This window comes from Apodemus sylvaticus, chromosome 7 (assembly GCF_947179515.1).
Source record: "Apodemus sylvaticus chromosome 7, mApoSyl1.1, whole genome shotgun sequence".
NCBI lineage: Eukaryota > Metazoa > Chordata > Mammalia > Rodentia > Muridae > Apodemus > Apodemus sylvaticus.
In genome coordinates, this window is record NC_067478.1 from 28,397,326 (window position 1) to 28,416,100 (window position 18,775).

An 18,775-nucleotide genomic window follows, 5' to 3' on the forward strand; every position below is an offset into this window, starting at 1 on the left:
ATACCCAGTTCCCTGCACTTATACACTCCCTCCTTTACCGACAGGTTTGGTTGAAATAATAGTCCTTGGAGAAAATCGTCTTTAGTCTTCATCTTCTTTTCCAGTGAATAAAGAGCCTTGGTCCCTAGTCTTTACATGTTGCTTCCTTCACCTTATTGTGTTTTCTACCTGAGAATGTATACTCCTGCCTTAAAGCTAGTATTTTATCAGTTGTATTTGTTTCAAATCATTGTTATCACACAAAAAGTGATTTTTAAAATGTGTGTGTGTGTAGTTTTTTGGGGTTTTTTTGGTTTTTTTGGTTTTGAGACAGAGTTTCTCTGTATAGCCCTGGCTCTCCTGGAACTCACTCTGTAGACCAGGCTGGCCTCAAACTCAGTAATCCGCCTGCCTCTGCCTCCCAAGTGCTGGGATTAAAGGCATGCGCCACCACCGCCTGGCGATTTTTAAAATGTTAAGCGGGAAGATTATACTCCTTTCCTTTTGATTAGTGCATTGTTAAGTACTATTTTGTTATTCTAATATAAACATGTCAGAAGAACAAAGAGTATATAAAGGGGAGCTTTGTAAGTATAAAGAAATTATACTTTTGATAGCTTTCTAATTACTAGAGAATTATTTTTGCCTTTGACATTGTGGTAAGTAAAATAATATTTATATTGACAAATTTTAGGAAGCATCATACTTTTTACAGTCATCGCTGTCAATATTGAGTTTTACAATACAAAGAGCTGGTAAGATATTAGGAAGAGCCTTTTGTTTTATGACAACTAAGTAATCTTAGTCTCAGATGGAAGAAGAAAAAGGGAAAGCCTGTTTGATGTCCTAGCACAGAATGTGCACCTGGGTGCACATGCTAAAGCAAACAGAAGCTGACAGTGTGTCTTCAGAGACGCTGCTGTGCCTGGAACAAGTTAGTACTGATGAGATTCTTAGAAAGCAGACGTGTGGCTTGCCAGTCGAGATTTTTCAGCTCTCTGAAACTGCTGGGTGCTAGATTTGAATGATTCAGTTTAGCTTGTTTTGAAACTGGTTTTATTGACTTTTTGTGTCCATGACCCCATCATTAGCAATACCTCAAAATGTTAGCATTAAAATACATACTGTTCTGGTCAGATAATTCTTTTTAATTTACAGTGAAGGGTAGAAAGGCTACCAAAGAACTGCATATATGTTGTTAGGTTCATTTTATTTCTGAAAGCTTTAGGGTTTTGGCATAAAACTGATTTTTGGGTTACTTATGAGTGTATTTTAGTTTCAATAATCATTGGTAGAAACATAGGTCAGAAAGAAGTAGAATTAATATTTTTAATTTTTCCTATAACTCCAAGTAAATCATGCTAACATAAGCATAGGTTTATGAAGCTGCATTGCAAGAAACAATGATTTGCACATGGCTTTCTGGTCCTTCAGAATTTCTTACAGCTTATTACTGCTCTCTAGTGGTTGGATCAGAAATGCCTTTTTATTTAGAGCTACTTCATAAAACTGTTGTATTTGGATTACAGATGGAATTTAAAATTAGTACTTGTAATACTTGGAGAAAAATGCTAAAAATAGTAGCATTTGTAATGAATTTGGGGTAGATTTAGAATTTTGAATTTCCACTTTTCACTGAAGTATAGCAGGAAGCTGTGGCTCAGAGGTTTAGAGCACTTGTTGCTCTTGAAGACCTGAGTTTGATTCCTAGTATGTGCATTAAAGTTCACACCCATTCCTAGCTCAGTTCCAAGGATTCCAACACCCTCTTCTGCTGACCCTGGGCAACCTGCATGCACATGATACACATACAATGGTGCAGGCAAAGTACTCATATACATAAAGTAAAATGTAGAAAAGTACAGACTTCATAAACATATAAAAAAGAACAGAATGAAGGATCAACTGTAATGTAATTGTTTTCTGATACTCAGACTTTATATAGTGCTTTACTCTAGTATAATGTGTTAAGCTGGTGGGGTCCTTAAGTTGGATTGTTTGTGTTTTATGGTGATTGTGATTAATTTGTTCTATATTATAGCATTCCTGAGTTTCCTAAGCTGAGGAGCATGCAGCACTGATTGGTTGATCATTTTATCTCATTGCATGACGGTGTTGCAGATCACATTAACATGCAGAATTTATTAAAAGTGTGATTATATTGTTATACTGCAGTTCAGCTTTTTCCTTAGAGGAAATACCTTTCAGAAATGTCTAAAAATAATTACCTGACCAGATATTTGCAGAATATGTTTTATAAATGCTTATACGTTCTGCAATATCATTTAAGTTCCGAGACAATAAAAAACAGACACCCTGAGCTATAAAGTACCAGGTTCTGTTTCCCTGCTGTGACATGCAGTGTATCCTCTGTTTCCAAAGTCAGGAAGAAGAGAGTGAAGATGAAGAAGACACTCAGAGTTCCAAGTCGGAAGAACATCATTTGTACTCTAACCCAGTCAGAGAAGAGATGACCGAGTCTAAGTTCTCCAAGTACTCGGAAATGAGTGAAGAAAAACGAGCTAAGCTTCGTGAAATTGAGGTTTGTATTGCATTCAAATCACAACTGCATTAGTGGCCTTTGACTTTCAATACCCGATTAACTTCTTGGCCTGTTCTTTATACATCCTGTTCTCTCTGCTCAGAAAGCTCCATGTGAGTGCCCTCTGCCTCCTAGTTCAGATGTCCCCTTTTCTTAGTGCTAGCCTTGTCTTTGTCTCTAGATTGCTACCGTTGTGCTTCTCGCCCTGATTTTATTTATGGTGTGTGTATTTTGTTTATCTGACTTGCTTTCTTGTTTGTTGAATATCTATTTCCCATTAGGCTACTGTTTGTGGGGAGGAAAAGGATGTGTCTGTCCTCTGAATGCATGGCATATGGGATAGCCTTTGAGGAAATAGATCCCAAATAGGATTGATCATGTAGAAAATTGATTTAATTTTGAATGCATACCATATGACTTAATAAAAAGTAAACTATTTTCTGGCACATTCAAATTAAGTTTACATTTTATTCATTACAGTAATTTTATTTGGAAGGTTTTGTGATAGGGTATAGAGTATATTACCTGAGTCTCAACATTAAGAAGAAAAGGAGGGGGGGGAAAGGAGCGCAAGCTGAACTGTCAGGCAAGCGTCCTTCCTCCTGCTGTCTTCATTCACAGTGCTGATTGTGTCTCTGCTGTTAGCGAACACAGTTGGGGAACTTTAAATGTTTTTTATTAACATGCATTAATATATTTATAATGAGTTTCGTGACATTTTTATGTGTGGATATAAAGTATTTTGATCATACTCAACTGCTATTACCTTCTTTTGTCCCTTCATTGCCCCACCCCCACTCCATTGAGCCTCTTCCTGTTTCCAGTCCATCCTTGCCTTTCTTGACTTGGGGGTGTGTATGTCTTTTCCTGGGGTTGTGGTTCTCTGCTAGAGTAGTCGTCTTAGCCTGCAAAAGACTTCAGTCCTCGGAGCTGGGTGGGGAGTAGATTATAGAACTAAGGATTACATTCATTAGCAATTTGTTTTCTTGATAATTGTGGTTATAATGTCAGTATATAGCGTCGGGGAGGTGACTCAGTGGGGATAGGTGCTTGCCAGCAAGTCGATGCCCTGGGTTTGATGGCCATCACACACATAGCAGACAGACAGAACCCAGTTTGACCTCCACGTGAATTCCTGTGGCATATATTTGTGGCAGATGCATGTACATGTGCACACACACACAAATAAATGATTAAAAAATGATAAAATAGACTGCCTAATTTTTAAAATGTTTCCTTATTAATGTAAAGAAAGGAAAACCACATAGCTTTTAGTTGTTACCTGAGTTTATGAGCTTTATCATTTTCAAATTCTATTTTATATATTTATATGTGTGTGTGTGGTATATATATATTTTGTGTGTGCACACACATGCCTTATATGTGTACTGTATATGATCTTTTATAATCTGCTCCTTAATTTCCTCAGCTCTTATAGTACCTATCTCATTGTTGGAAAGATAACCAAATTCTAAGTTTAAAATGCAGCTTTTATTATCATCTTGGTGTTACCAAAATTAATTTGTATTGTTACTCTGAGACATTTAAGTCATGGAACAAAGTTTCACTGCTGGTAGCTGATTTGAATTAGAACTCAGTGCTCATAAACTTTTTTCATGCTTTCTTACCTTGCTTCCCTGTCTCCTTATTAGTTTTTGTTTTAAAATCCAGTGATTTATTAGAGAACCTTTAAGTAAAGAATACAGTTCTAAATTAGTTTCTCTAGGTAGTTTTATTATATACTATAGTTTATACTATAGTTTTTCTTCTCAAAAGCTATTCCTTTCCCCAATTCATCCTAATAAAAATACCTAACAGTTAAACATATCTTAAACCTGTGATTAATAAAAACTTCGGGATTTGTAATATTCTCTACAAGAATACTTGGAAATCTATAGCCATGTATTGTGCTGACTAGATGTCACCCAGAGTGGCACCTATGTCAGCGCTATCTTTTCCTGTGCTGCTGCTCCTCGTTTTGCCAAAGGATGGGGGAGCAGGCAGCTAGGAGCCAAGTGGAAGGCTTGGGAGAGAGTGAGGTCTGTAAAGTGCTTGCCATGTGATTTAAAGACCTGAGCTAGATTCCTAGGACCCATATGATACTTGGGCTTGGTACTGTGCACCTGGCGAGGCAGCATGAAATAGAAGTGACCAGCCAGTCTGTCCTGATTGCTGAGCCCCAGGTCCCAGTGGGAGACTGTCTCAAAAGCCCAGGTTGCTGGCCATCCTAAGAACAGTGAGGTTGACCTCAAGCCTACACACATACACAATTAGAAGAAAATTGTCTCCTAACATTGAGTTTGCTGTTTACTTGGTTTTGGTTTCATACGGTGGTCCGGCCTTTCCCCCCAACTTCAGCATTGAACTATCTTTTAAGGTGTATTCACTTTAAATTCATTTAAACATGACAAGTGTGAAGACTAGTTTTAAGGCTTTTGAAGGAAAAGATGAAGAGAACCTTAAGTCTCTGGTTTATAGAACTCTGCTCTGTAAATGAGTTAGGCAGAAAACGAACAACAATCAGAGAACATACAAGATACAATCCTGAGTTCAAACACCATGAAAATACTCCATTGATTTGTAGGGCAGGAGAGGATTATAACATTTCTCTAATGCTCAGGCTTCATTTCCTGAATTCTTTAGTAGCAGATAGTCTATTTAAGCAGTTTATCAATTCAGATAAAGTAGAGTGGGGTGTTAGCTGGCAGAGGTCTTCTCCCCATCTCCTAAGAACAGCATGGCTGAGTCAATGTGGAATGACCATGTCCTTCCCTCTCCCTGCCACTTTCCTCCCTTGACTGAAGAGGACTGTCACCTATTACATTTCTTGAACATCTAAACTCCGTTGGACAGAGGCAGTTTTATTTTAATAATTTTGTAGTGTCTTTGTATGTGTGTGTGCAGGGTCATAGTGAGAGAGGACAAAGCAGGCGCCTGTGTGGAAGCTAGAGGACCCCTCTTAGGGGTCAGGTCTCTCGCACCTTGGGAGGCAGGGGCTGGTTATTTCCAAGGATTCCATACTGTGTACTCCAGGATAGAGTGCTAAGAGTGCAGCAGTACAGACACAGGTCACTGGCTCACCATGTGCAGTTTTTTAAAACATGGTATCTAGGGTTGAACTCAGGTTGTCAGGCTTATATGACAAAGATTTTATCTTCTGAGCCATCTTTCCAACCCTAGTTGTCTTACTTTAGGATATATCATGAATTTATGATATATATCATGAAATTATGATATATATGAATAATACATAAAATTTATTTTATATATTATTTGTATATGTGTCACATGCATATCACAGCAGTCAAATGGAAAGTCAAAACAACTTGTTGTTTCTTAGCCATAGGGGTCCTTGAGATCAAACAGGCCATCAGGCTTAGCACAGGCACCTTTATCTACTGAGCCATTTCACTGGCCCACAGTTAGCTCTTGTAGTGGTCTTCACAGAATTGTACAACAAATTTTAGTCGGGCATGGTGATGCATACCTGACCTAGCACTCAGGAGGGTTTCAAAGTTTGAGGTCAGTCTGGAATACATTGCAAGACATTGTCTCCAGGAATAGAAGGTGATCAAAATATTTAAATCTCTAGCGTAAACTATGAAAATTTCCCTTTCTTATATTTTCTTTCTCTGTTACTGATTTTTGCAGAGTTGGGTTATTATGTTTTAGGGGGTAGCGGGATGTGGGTACAGACTTTTAGATTATTATTCATTTTAAGTGTGTGCGAATCTGAGCTTTGTGTATGGCTAACCAGAAATCTTAGGATGAATATATATATTCTAAGTAATTCATTTTGAGAAATAGAATAAAAAATTCTGATCTGTTTAAAGTCAGTATTGGGAGATAGAGGCAGGAGGATCGCTATGAGTTTGAGGCTAGCCTGGTCTACAGAGCAAGTTCCAGAGCAGCTAGGGTACTATCACAAAGAGAAATTCAGTCTCAAAAAATCAAAGCAAGTCAAAAAAAGGCAAGACAAAACAAAATCCCATAGCGTCAGTATTTACTCCTACTGTTTTGAAGGTACGTTCTGAATATGGTTTAGCCCTTTGTGTTTTGTTAGTCAGTGGTTACTCTGTGCTGTAAATTGAGCCTTCACAGTATATCTGTGTATTTTGTTCTAAGGAGCTGTAACTATAAACACCATCGTTTTTATTGTTGCTTTTACCCTATTTTCTGGTTATGTCTTACTGACTCTTAAATCTTGCTCTAAATATGCTTGCCTGTACTTACCTTTTTCTTCTAATTCTTAACTAGATAATACATTCATTGTTAGGTGAACATGTATGTTCTTAAGGTTGTGAAACAGTCTATGGTTTTAGTATTCTCCTGCTGTCTGAGAACATGTGTGCTGCTGGTGATTGATGGTGATGAATTTTATGTGGTGGGCTTGTCTGGCAGACTTTATATTGAGATCATATTTTGACCTAGTCCTAATCAGTGCTTTGCTATAAGAGAAAAGCAATACTAGAAAAATTGTGACAGAAAATTTTTATTTGCAATGTCTTATTTCACAGCTAAAAGTTATGAAGTTTCAAGATGAGTTGGAATCTGGAAAGAGACCTAAAAAACCAGGTCAAAGCTTCCAGGAACAAGTAGAGCACTACAGAGATAAATTGCTGCAGCGGGTAAGGAATACCTTTATTCAGGAGTGTGCATTGCCAAGATACTTATTTGATATACTAATAGGATAATAGCATTCCAGATGATATCCTTTGATTCGTAAACAGATACTTTATTCTGGATATTACCCATAGATAAGACAATGTTGTTAATATACTTTCAGAATCTGAAAATCCTATGGGAAGACATTACATTCATGGTAGTAAGAAACCATTCTAGGAAGTCATTCAGGTGAAGGTGGCGCTGAGGTTTAGGAAGTACTGCTGCTGGGTAGTTCATCTCCGAGAAGGCATAGGAAGAGGTAGAACACTTAGCAGTCGGGGAGTTCTGGGTTTCAGTACAGTGAATGTCCAGAGTGCCACAACAAGGGCCCCTGTGGTGCCTGTTGAAATGCCAGGACTTCTGTTGGAACTGCTGAGCTGTGCACACCACAGGAGCCCATGCTGTTCTCTGCTGTGCACCACAAGGGTTTTCTCTGGTAGATCAGAGCTAGTGTTAGTAAGTTTGCTCTGTGTGTTAAGTCAGAATAAATAAGTCACTTTAAAATAGTTTAACTGTAGGGTAGTTTCTATAAAATGTGCACTCAAGGAAATAATTTTTATCATTCAGGAAAATGTATACTACACATCATTAAGGGAAGTTGGTCTCTTTAGAACCTCTTGAGATTTATATTCTTCAATGTATTTGAAAAAAAGAAAAATGAGGTTTATTATATGGTGCTAGTTGTTTGCACCCTTGGGTCTCTTTAGTCATGGTCTCAGGTATTAGTCTGCATGGAAGATTACAGATTGAGGTGTTCCCTGCATCTCAGTGGCAACAAACTAAAAAGGGATAGATAGTGTCAGTTACAAGTTTAGTCACCTGTATGCCATGACTGTTAATTGGAGACAAGATTGTGTTTTTAGAAGGCATATGCTGCAGCTAACTATGGTCTTTGTAAATAAATTTACTAGAACACAGCTATGCCTCTTCACCTCGGTATTATCTGTGTGGTTTTCTTGTTGCTATGGTGCGGTTGAACAGCATATTAATATTAAAGGATTGTCTATAATCCAGAAAACACCGTAGGTTCTTTACAACAGGCTCTGGAAAAACTTTGCCAGTGTTTAGTAATAAGATTTTTCCCCCCAGTTTTTAAAAATGAGAAGCACTTAAATCAACATTTATGATGCATACCAGTCATAAATTCCATTTTTTTTTTATTAAAGAACTAAGTTGGTTCAGTATCTTTAGGCACTACGTTAATTATTCTGTCATTAATAGAAATTAGAATTTTTTTTGGAAGTGACAGTTAGGAGGACTATAAGCAGTTATTTTTCTGGTTTATATAATTATGTCATGTAATCAGTTTATAAGTTAGGATCAAATTTATTTTAATAATTACTTTTAAAATCTTTGGTAAGAACTCATTTATTAAATGAGCCTGTTATCTATTGGCAGACTTTCTTTTCTTCAGTCTTTGATGAGAATGCCATTATGTTCGCTTTTTCTGTTGTGTTTTGTTTCTTCTTCCCTGCTCTTCCCATCTTCCTCTTTCATTTCCTCCCTCCGTTTTCCCCCCTCCCTCCCATTTTGATGTGGTAGGAATGAAAGGGCAGGAGCTTTTTGACTGAGTCTTTGACTGTCTGGTGTGACTCTGGGTTTTGTCCTTAACCTTTCTGAGTCTAGTGTTCCACGTCTAGATTGAGAGTAATAGTGTTGTAAAGGATCACGTGATGATTTGGTATATGGGAAATTGTTACCATATTATTTGGACTATGATAAACAGTAAATATTTAGCTGCTATGCAAGGATAATGATGATGATGATAATGATGATTTAGTTGATAAAAAATGACTAGTTTCCTGAAAGGGGAGAGATTTTTTTGAAAATGAGATCATCCTTTAATTAGTATTTTAAAAATTCCTAAAAGAAAAAATATGGTTAAATATATGGGAAAGCCTAGAATGATATTTTTTAAGCAACTAAATATTTTCTTTTAAAAAACAAAACAGGAGAAGGAGAAAGAATTAGAAAGAGAACGAGAAAGAGACAAAAAAGATAAAGAAAAATTGGAATCTCGATCCAAAGACAAGAAGGAAAAGGATGAATGTACTCCAACAAGAAAAGAAAGGTATGGCATATGAGAGTTAATCTGCTTTATTTTAAGATTTGGAATGCTGTTTGATTTTAAAGTATTTCCATTATCAATAACAATGAACCAGATATAGTTTTCACAATAACCATGTTTGGCTTCTGCCTGTAGAGGCAGAGTTAGCTGAGGCTCAGGGCTGTTAGTAGCCACTTGGCTTAAGTAATTAGGACATCACCTCTTTTCTTGGTTCATATGGTATCCTTAGCCTTAATTCACTGCAGGGATTCAGTTACACTGCTGGGTATCAGCTTCCCGGCTTAAGTAACAGCTTGTTAGATCTCCTGCCGCTGCCGCTGTTCTGTGAACAGAAAGGCACCGTGCATTCTGTTTGGAAAGGAGATTATGTATAGAAGAGACCACAACTTGCTTATATTATTTCAGCTTTTCTATTTTGAATTTTTTAACTTTCTTATAATTTGTTTAGTTGAGGGGAGGAAGGGTAGTATATACCTGCCACTGTCCTCCTGTGCAGTCAGAAGACACTTGTGAGGGGTGGTTCTTTCCTTCTGCCATGTAGGGTCCAGAGGATCAAATTCAGAAAGAGTTTGATGATGCTGGTGGTGGTGCTGGTGGTGCTGGTGCTGGTGGTGCTGGTGCTTGCGGTGGTGCTGACGGTGTGGAAGTTCTCACAATCTTACTTGTTGAGTCCCTTACTGAATCATGGGTCTCACTTTTATAGTTAAGTCCCTAATGTAGTGAACCATTTGCTTTAGTAAACAGAATCAAAATTTTCCACATTAAAAAAGTGGTTGCAAATGAGAAACCTGGCTTAATCACTCTATTTATACTTATAAATAATAAAATTATAATGATTGTTTTTTTATATCTTGATTATGTATAGAATTTGGTTATGTATATAATTTAGTTTTATAGAAAAGTTACAAAAACTGTGTAATCCCTATGTACCTTTCTCCCACGTGCTCCACCTACTAAAATGCTTCTGTTTCTTTAGTTTTTCCCTTTCACTTCACCTCCAACTAGTTAATTATTAGCCAGTACAGTGCCCTGTTCTTTGAATTTATCGTTTAACTTTAGTAAAAGAACCACATTAAGAAATTAGCATTGAAAAAAATAAATCTTCATTGTTTTCTAACCCAGAAAGGTCAGGCTCATTTCATCTTCCTAGTAATCTCTTACAGCAAAAAAAAAATGAGTTTAGTTGAATTCATTTGTTTTGGGGCAAGCTATCTAAAGACTTACTTATTCATTCAATAAAGGACAAGCAACGTTGTTGGAAAATAACACTAGCTTGTCTAGTGAGAGTTAAGTCAGCATGAGCTGGGAGACAGGAGTAGTAGAGTTTAAAACTGCAGCGTCTAGGTCTTTGTCACTTAGGGAGTGTTTATGTGCTTTGTTTTGTAGGAAGAGACGACATAGTACCTCCCCCAGCCCATCTCGAAGTAGCAGCGGTCGGCGAGTGAAATCCCCATCACCCAAATCAGAGCGGTCCGAACGGTCAGAAAGGTCTCATAAAGAAAGCTCTCGGTCCAGATCTTCTCACAAAGACTCTCCTAGAGACGCTAGCAAAAAAGCCAAAAGGTAAGTGTAAGTGAGTTGTACCTGTTTCAGTTACCACTTGATAATTCCACAAGAGTCAAAATAATGTACTTGGCACTTTTTTTTTTTTTTTTTTTTAAGATTTGAGAAAAACAGAAATAGCACTCTTATTTTGGGTTACCTTGTTCCTCAGTTTTTTATCATGATTCAAGTATAGAAAGAAGAATTGTAGCAAGTTAAAGACTGACCAAGGATTTTCACATATCCACTGTTGGGGGTCGGGGAGCTGTGTATATTCTTTACTTTGTTTCTGTATAATAAACAGACTTAGATTTTTGTCAAAGCTGGAAAAGAATACCCCTTTCCTATAGAAGTAAGTATTTGGGTAAGGAAATAGAATACTATTTATTGTCTCTTCAGTATGGACTTTAACATTTTTAGTATATTTATTTAAGCCTTTTAGTCCCACAAAAGTAATTCATAAATGTATTTGATGTTACAGAAGGACATTTTCTTCAGAGATGCACCTGAATTTCTATGCCAATACTTGATTATCATAATCATTTTCTATGTCTTTATGAAATAGACTTTCTCTTTTTCCCACTTGAATACATTATGTATATGTAGATGTGTAAGTGGGGTTTTGGCTTTTGTTGTTGTTGTTTGTTTGGGAAATTTTCATGAACAAAACTTAGCAAAATTCCTGGTGCCAGATGTAGTGGCAGATGCCATTAATCCTATTACCTGGGAGGCATAGGCTATATAGGGCTGCATAGTGAGACCCTGTCTCAAAAACAACAAATTATGTTGTTTTAAATGATGGCCTTGAATGAAAAAAAATGTTTTTTCCCTCAAAATTGTAGAGAGTTCAGCTTTGTTTCTCAAGTCATGTGAATATTTTAATTGGTTCTTTGAGCTTTATCTTGTGGATTAGAGGTTCAGATTTTGGGTGGAGGTATCAGTAACCTGGGGAGCTTATTAAAAACACATTCTCACTGGTGCAGGATAAGGACTCAGAAACCTGTCCTTTAAAGCAAATACTGTACTGATTACTCATGAATAGCAAGTGCAAAAGAAATCCATGTGTTTGTACGTAGTGAAGAATAAATTTGAGTCTGCTGTTTTATTTAGGTAGTGGCTTGTATGCCCTCTTAGAGCTCATTTTAAGCCATTTAAGAATGTAAGGAGTTTTGGTAGCTGGTTACTTGAACATTGTTCTTGTTTGTTTACAGGTCGCCATCTGGTTCAAGGACACCCAAAAGGTCTAGGCGGTCTCGCTCTAGGTCCCCTAAGAAATCAGGGAAGAAATCCAGATCTCAGTCCCGGTCTCCACACAGGTCTCATAAAAAGTCAAAGAAAAACAAACACTGACGTATATTTTTAAGATGCTGTCACTTATTGGAAATGCAAGTTTGTTTTGTGCCTGAATGGTTTTTTTGTTTTTTTAATAAAAAAAAAACCATACACACAAAAACAAAAAATTCTAATGAAAGAGCATTCCTGGGTTTTGTTTGTTGTTTGTTTGTTTGTGAATGCATGTGTAAGCTCATGAGTAACTGCATCTGTAGACCTGTCATTGTTTTATATTGTATAAATTACTTTTGTTGTGGCTGTTTTCTCAAGATGAAATTTTTATTGTGCTAATGAATTTCATCAGAAATGTGTCCAATGGATCTGCTGGCAGTAGTAGTATTTTGTTTTAGGATGTTGTGACTTAGACACATAATACAGATGTCTTCCCCCCTTTTGTAGCTTTGACAATTTGAATTAGATTTCAAATAAAATCTGAACAGAAAACTATAATGTTGTTTTTTTGCCCAGTTGGTGACACCAAGTCCCTTAAAGACCTATTAAGTGAATTTGGCACCATGGCTGTTTCTTATCCCGAGTGTACTTTACAGGCTCCCGTGTTTAAGTAGCAGGTATTTTATAATTACTAAAATGACTTTCAGAAGTTAAGGGACCCAACACTCCATTTAGTAGGTTTTGCTTACCCATTTCTGTAAAAGGGTTTCATACCCGGAGAACAGAAGGCTCGAGTGAGAGGGATGATGTGTATCTGTTAGTGCAGTGCCTGGTTCAAACAGTTCTTTCTCAAAGAAGCAACATGACTTCAAAACACTCAGCCCATCTTCTGAGCAATTAACGTATGTAGGGTAAATTTAATTTTTATCTTCTATCATGAAACAAGTTTATTTATAAAAGGTTTTATAAAAAAATTTACCATAGAATTCTTTTGTATAATAGTTGCCTTTTTATAATTGTCTGTAGGTTATCTTTAAAACACTGGTATCATGATATTTGTACAAATTTGTTTGAAACAGCTTTTTGTTTTAAAGGATTTGGTTTGAAGTACAGCTTTAAATAAAAATTAAAAAATTAAACGGTTTTCAGGCAATTTTAACATCCAATGGTTTATAAATTCAAGGCTCAAAAAGTTGACTTAAGCCAGCATTGAATTCTATTATAAACAGGAAGGAACTTGGCTGTGGTCTGGGGAAGAAATAGGAAAACTTGTGAATGTTGATTACAATCCCGCAGAGAATATGATGCAATAAAGGTGGTGTGGACTTGATCTGACGCTAGTGTCTGTCAGTCTTGCTTTCAGGTTTCCATCTAGGTACTTTTGTAGTACTTTATGTTTTTTCTGTAATAATGAATTGTTTATGGATTTAACTTATTTTTTTTTTAAATCTTTTCACCTTGTTTACTTAATCTTGCTCAATCACAAAATAAGGTGTCTTTTACCTGTGATTTGGGGAGTAGTCATATCAGCTATACAGTAAGGCATGTCTTTTCCTTATCCAACACATCTACAGCAGCTTTAGAAATGAGCCAGTCACAATTGCTTTACATTGTGGTTCTAAGCATGAAAATATTATTCAGTCCTTGTTTACCTACTTTATTAGGAAATGTTAATTCCTTCAAGTTGCTCAGAATAATTAATGTGAACATTTGGTGCTGATTCTTAAAGATCTATATAAATACAGCCATTACAAAAGGAACACATTTTTCTCCCGTGTTCATTGTTTGGGAGAATGGCATTTTATATCATCTTTCTTTTAAGAAAAATAGTATTGAATTGCTGGTTGTTGTGATATTCCTCATTCTCTGGGTCTTGACAAAGAAATAATTGGTCAGAAAGTGATTTTTCTTTTTTTCAGGCAAGTTATGAAGGATAGTTAGTTTTCTCTATATAACATCTTATAACACTTTAGCTTGGTTTTTTGGATGTTTATTTGTACTGCAATCGATCCATATCGTAACTATTATAGTTAATTTTGGAATGGATAAAACTGGCTTCCTTTTGGGTAGGTGGGTAATTACTTAGACCTGATAGAATAAGTTTTGGAATTCTTTGATGTTTATATTATGTTATGTTGGATTTTGTTTTCTTGAATTGTAAATAGCATTAACTAGATTATTTCCCATTTTTCAGTATGAGGAAACATCTAGAATAAGCTGTTAAAATTCACAATGGATTCAAGTGGCACACACTTGTTATTTCAGCATTGAGGCTACGAAACTGTAAGCTCAGGAGTTGAGAACACCTTGGGCAATAGAGATCCTGTCTCAAAAACAGGGTCCCTGTAAATTTAATGGGATCAGAAACTGGTCTTACGAGAAGGAGGCTGTTCTGCATATTTTTTTAAATAATAGCTTAGTTTTCATATCTAAAGAACACATAGCATAATTTCTGTGAGTTAAAGTGTTCATAAATGATCTGAGAGTTACAGGAAAGATGGTTCTGGCTCTGTAGCGCACAGCTGTGGTACTCCACAAATTGTATGAGCTGCCCTGTTGTCCATCCTACAACGTTTCCTGACGCAGGGACTCCCTCCCAAGGTCATGCCATTTGCTGATCTTCACAGAGGCAGAAGTGACATGCGGGTTGATTTCTTACTAAAGAGAGACCCATGACTAAAGAGGATTGTGAGGTCGTTTTCTTTGGCATTATATTCACATTTTTCTGTGAGTCAGCATCTGGGGGTTTCTAATTGTAGTGAGTTCGAGATTAAGGAACTAGGGAGACAGAAAGCCCTGATCCCAAAGGATCCTTTTATTTGGTTCACAATATTTTTGGCTTTTTTGCTAAATTTTGGAGAAATTGCTCTATGCTGACCTAATTTTCTTTATTGCAGACCATTCCTATGGGCTTAACCTGAGAATTGAATTCTAGTTAAAGAATGGTGGAAGGAATACTTCCTTCTGACCTGTGTATTTTTCCCCATTCTTTAATATTCTTGAGTACTTGAAAAACACCTTAAAAGAAACTGCTCAAATGTAGCTTTATTAGAAATACCCTCTGCACTTGGCTTGATGGTGGTGTAAGTTCTAAGAACTTGCATGATCACGACAATAGTTTATCATGGTTAAAAATACGGAGAGTTAAACCTGTTGCCGAAATGAGTTAACCCATTCTGATGACCACAGCTGTGTGAGTTCTTTAGCTGAGAAAGTTGTTTATAAAAATAAACTACCGCTTTTCTGAGGTACTGCATTTTCAAAATAAACCTTTGTTTGTTTGTTTCCCTCTTCTGACTTGTAGTGGCCGAGCTTACAAAAACTTGTTTGCAGGGATTTGCGAAGACAGCATAAGTTTAAAAGGTCTGTGATGAAACTCACATTAGCAACATGTTTGGGGTTTTCACATTTTCATGTGCATGTTTTGGAATAGATTTTAGGGAGTGTTTATTATCATTTTGGATTTCTCCTGTTTTTGTTGCCAACTCCTAAGATTTAGCTAATACACAAGACAAATCCTAGGGCCGTGCAGTGGTAGACTAGTAAGAGGTGGGAATGTGCTGCTGTTGAGAGTGAACCTGTTGGAATGTCTCTGTTTATTCAGTACCACCTCCTGCAGCTCTAATGTAAATGGAGTATGTGTATATGTATACTTTTGTAGCTAGAATGTCCTCCTTCACTTTTGTATGTAATTGTGTTTGGAGTGTCAATGTTTTTTTTCCCCTTTTAACTTCAGGCCCTTGTATGTTGTGTCTCTGATTTGAAATAGCAGAGAAGACAGATTTGTAGAAATGGCTCAGTCAAAGTGCACTGCAATGGGACAGATGTCTCGGAAGGCTGGTGGGCTGCCTTCTGGATGCGACTGGCACCTTAAGAGTTTCTATGGAAAGATTAGTCGCAAACAAAGCTTGTAGACGTCACTTTGTTGTTTTTCTTTTAACTTTTAATTACTTAAATAAAATGCATTGTTTTTATAGTAAGTTTAGACTGCTTATGTAATTTTCTGTGTACGGTTTTCTCACGGGAACCCTGGATGGCAATGTAGCTTCCAGCCGGTTTCTCCTGGGCTGGTGATGGAAGGAGCTTTGTCTACGTTTTCTGCAGTAAGACCACATAGTTTCATGATAAGTGATTTTCTACTAATTAGGAAATTTCACACCCTTAGTTTCTTTGTTAAGAAAGTCTGTTCTGTTTATTTTACTGAGGAAAACTTCAAACTCCAGCATACAACAAAGGCCATCTCACCTCCAGCATATAAATACTAGCTCGTTAGTATATCTGTTTTGTTTTTTAAACAGAACATGGCACCATCACACTAAAAACTCCTGGTTCCTTTTTAAGGTTTTGTTTATTTTTAGTTGTGATAAAATGCTCTTGACAAAATTCACCATCTTAAGTGTTTTTAACTGTACAGTTTGCTGGTGTTAGGTATGCTCACATTGTGCAACCAACCTCTATAACTCTATCATTGCAAAACTGAAACTCTGTACCCGAGTTCCCCTCTCTTCTCTGCCCTGTCCCGCCCTGCCCCGCCCTGCCTCTGTAGCCTCATGCTACTTTGTTGCTGTTTGACTAATCTAGAAAGTGAAATATAAACATCATTTAATTAAAATTCTTTACCATTTGTACAACTTGGTGTGCTCTGTGGTCTCTTCAGTGGTTTGTATGATGTAATTTCACACCAGCACGTCATAGCCTGGGATACTAAAATACACATAAGAGGCTACCTGGTTTTGAAACTGCAGTGTATTAATATTAATGAACGTCCTCAGATGCTTTTCTGGTTTATTTATTGCCTTGTGGACAGGAATGGGGCTTTTTAGAACTTGCTAAGCTTTGCTCTTGCTTTGATACTTATTTTGCTACCAAAAAAGGGAAAGATAAATTGCTGATTTTGTTTTTTAGTATTGTTTTCCTCTGCCTTAGAAAGCACAGTATCTTCAAATCATTTTAGAATGAAGAGTGTCCTTTTACATTTTTAAAACTTTAACCCTTGGTGTTGCGTGACATACAGCAGCAGTGGAGGAGGAGGCAGAGGACCAGCCTCGGCCGTGGACTCGTGCCGGTGTGCCTGATGTTTTATTTCTTCTCACCTAGAACCCGAGGATGATAAGTTTAGTTACTAGAAGGTGCAGCTGCGTGCACACTACTGACACAGGGCTGTCTTTAGTTATACTTAGTAAACCCTCAGTGTTCCTGGGAACTGAAATATCCTGTAGTTAAGTAAAAACAAATTCCAAAGCACTCAAATATTTTTAATTTAATATTTTTAATAATAAAAAAAAATCATTGCCTTTGGTTAATGTTTCTTAAACTCTGGTTTGTTGGTGTGTGTGTTACACAGAACTGACCACTGGGTGATGTGTTAGCCCAGGATAACAATTTGTTCTCCGTTTTGAAGAAAACATTCTTGTTAATGTCTAGCAAGAAGGTGTACACCTTTAATCCCAGTGGAGGCGGAGGCAGGGAAGTTTAAAGCCAGCCTGGTCTACATAGTGAGTTCCAGACTAGCCAGAGTTACATGGTAAGACCCTGACTCAAAATAATAACAATATAAAGTAAAAATACCTCTGTCAAGCTGTGTGGGATTCCACTAGTCAAGATTTCTAAAAGGAAATCTGACTGTGAGTGGCTGAGATACAATGTGGCATGAACCTGGTGAAGAATGGTGAGGAATCCCAAAGCATGGGATGATTTGTACAAGTTCAAGGTTTAAAAAAGTCTACATACACTAACAGAGCTAAGCAACAGTGTTTGCTTTTCATACGATTGACCATGAAGTCCCCTAAGAAAATAAAGAAGGGACCAGTGGGTGTGATGACACTTGTATTTTATATGTATTTGCAAATTGGAGTCTAATTTCAGATTATGTAAGAAGAAATGTGCCCTAAAACTACTTTTAGAATAGATCTGTAACTATATGGAATTTGAAAAGGAAATCATACTTTAAATTCTATTGAAAAACCAGCATTGTGGTAATGTCCTTGGGACTTTGGCGAAGCCCCTGTGGAGTGCTCAAAGCTGTAAAACGTGAGCTTGGAGGAGCCTACCTGGTCAAAAACATCATAAGGCGCATCATCCAGTTGAAACACCACACCGAATAAAAACCTCACTGCAGAAAGCATTATGAGAAGTGGTATTAGTTGACTTGTTTGTTTGTTTGTTTGTTTGTTTCAGTGTATTTTACAGAAGTATGCTACTGGGTTTGACCAGTCTATTAAAGGGTTCAGGAAACTGTTTTCTATCTGGTTGCTTTGCTAACATTCTAATAAAGGCTGGTGTATCTTCACAGGCCTCTCCTGGAATGTAGTGAGTTGTTAGACACTAGAAAATGTTTTATTAATAAGGAATCTTTTCTAATTGCCATAATATTTAGCTAACATGAATATAAGCCCTGTAAGTTACAAAATTAGATACATGTGTAGCTTATGTTTTACAGAATGCCCAGAATATATTCTAAGACTGTTTCTTCCAGAAAGGTGTGCAGTATACCCAACACTGCCAGTTCTGTCTGTGTAAGTGCCACATGCCAGAGCCACCACTCATCAAATATTTCCCAAGAAGCATCTACATCTGTGTCTAAAAATAGTAGTTTAATTCTGAATTGATTGCCCTGAAAGCATGCTTCAGCTGACTTAAATAGCAGGTATGCCACAGAAAGTCGTTAAGTGGGGAATGATCATTTTACTTGTTTGTTCTCATGATTGACATAAGAACTTGTTAAAGCTTCCCAGAATATTTGCATATATTTTGGA

The 18,775-nt window shown here is 36.9% G+C and overlaps 1 protein-coding gene across 1 annotated transcript in view; it reads left to right on the forward strand.

Annotated features, from left to right (window-relative positions):
• U2surp (U2 snRNP associated SURP domain containing) overlaps positions 1-16,000 on the forward strand; it is a 54,132-nt gene extending 38,132 nt beyond the window's left edge. The window contains exons 24-28 of the mRNA XM_052187642.1: positions 2,362-2,521; positions 7,039-7,149; positions 9,139-9,257; positions 10,641-10,817; positions 12,008-16,000. Coding sequence (XP_052043602.1) covers positions 2,362-2,521; positions 7,039-7,149; positions 9,139-9,257; positions 10,641-10,817; positions 12,008-12,146 — 706 coding nt within the window. The 3' untranslated portion in view covers positions 12,147-16,000. The remainder of the gene's footprint in view (positions 1-2,361; positions 2,522-7,038; positions 7,150-9,138; positions 9,258-10,640; positions 10,818-12,007) is intronic.
• The last annotated feature ends 2,775 nt before the right edge of the window (positions 16,001-18,775 follow it).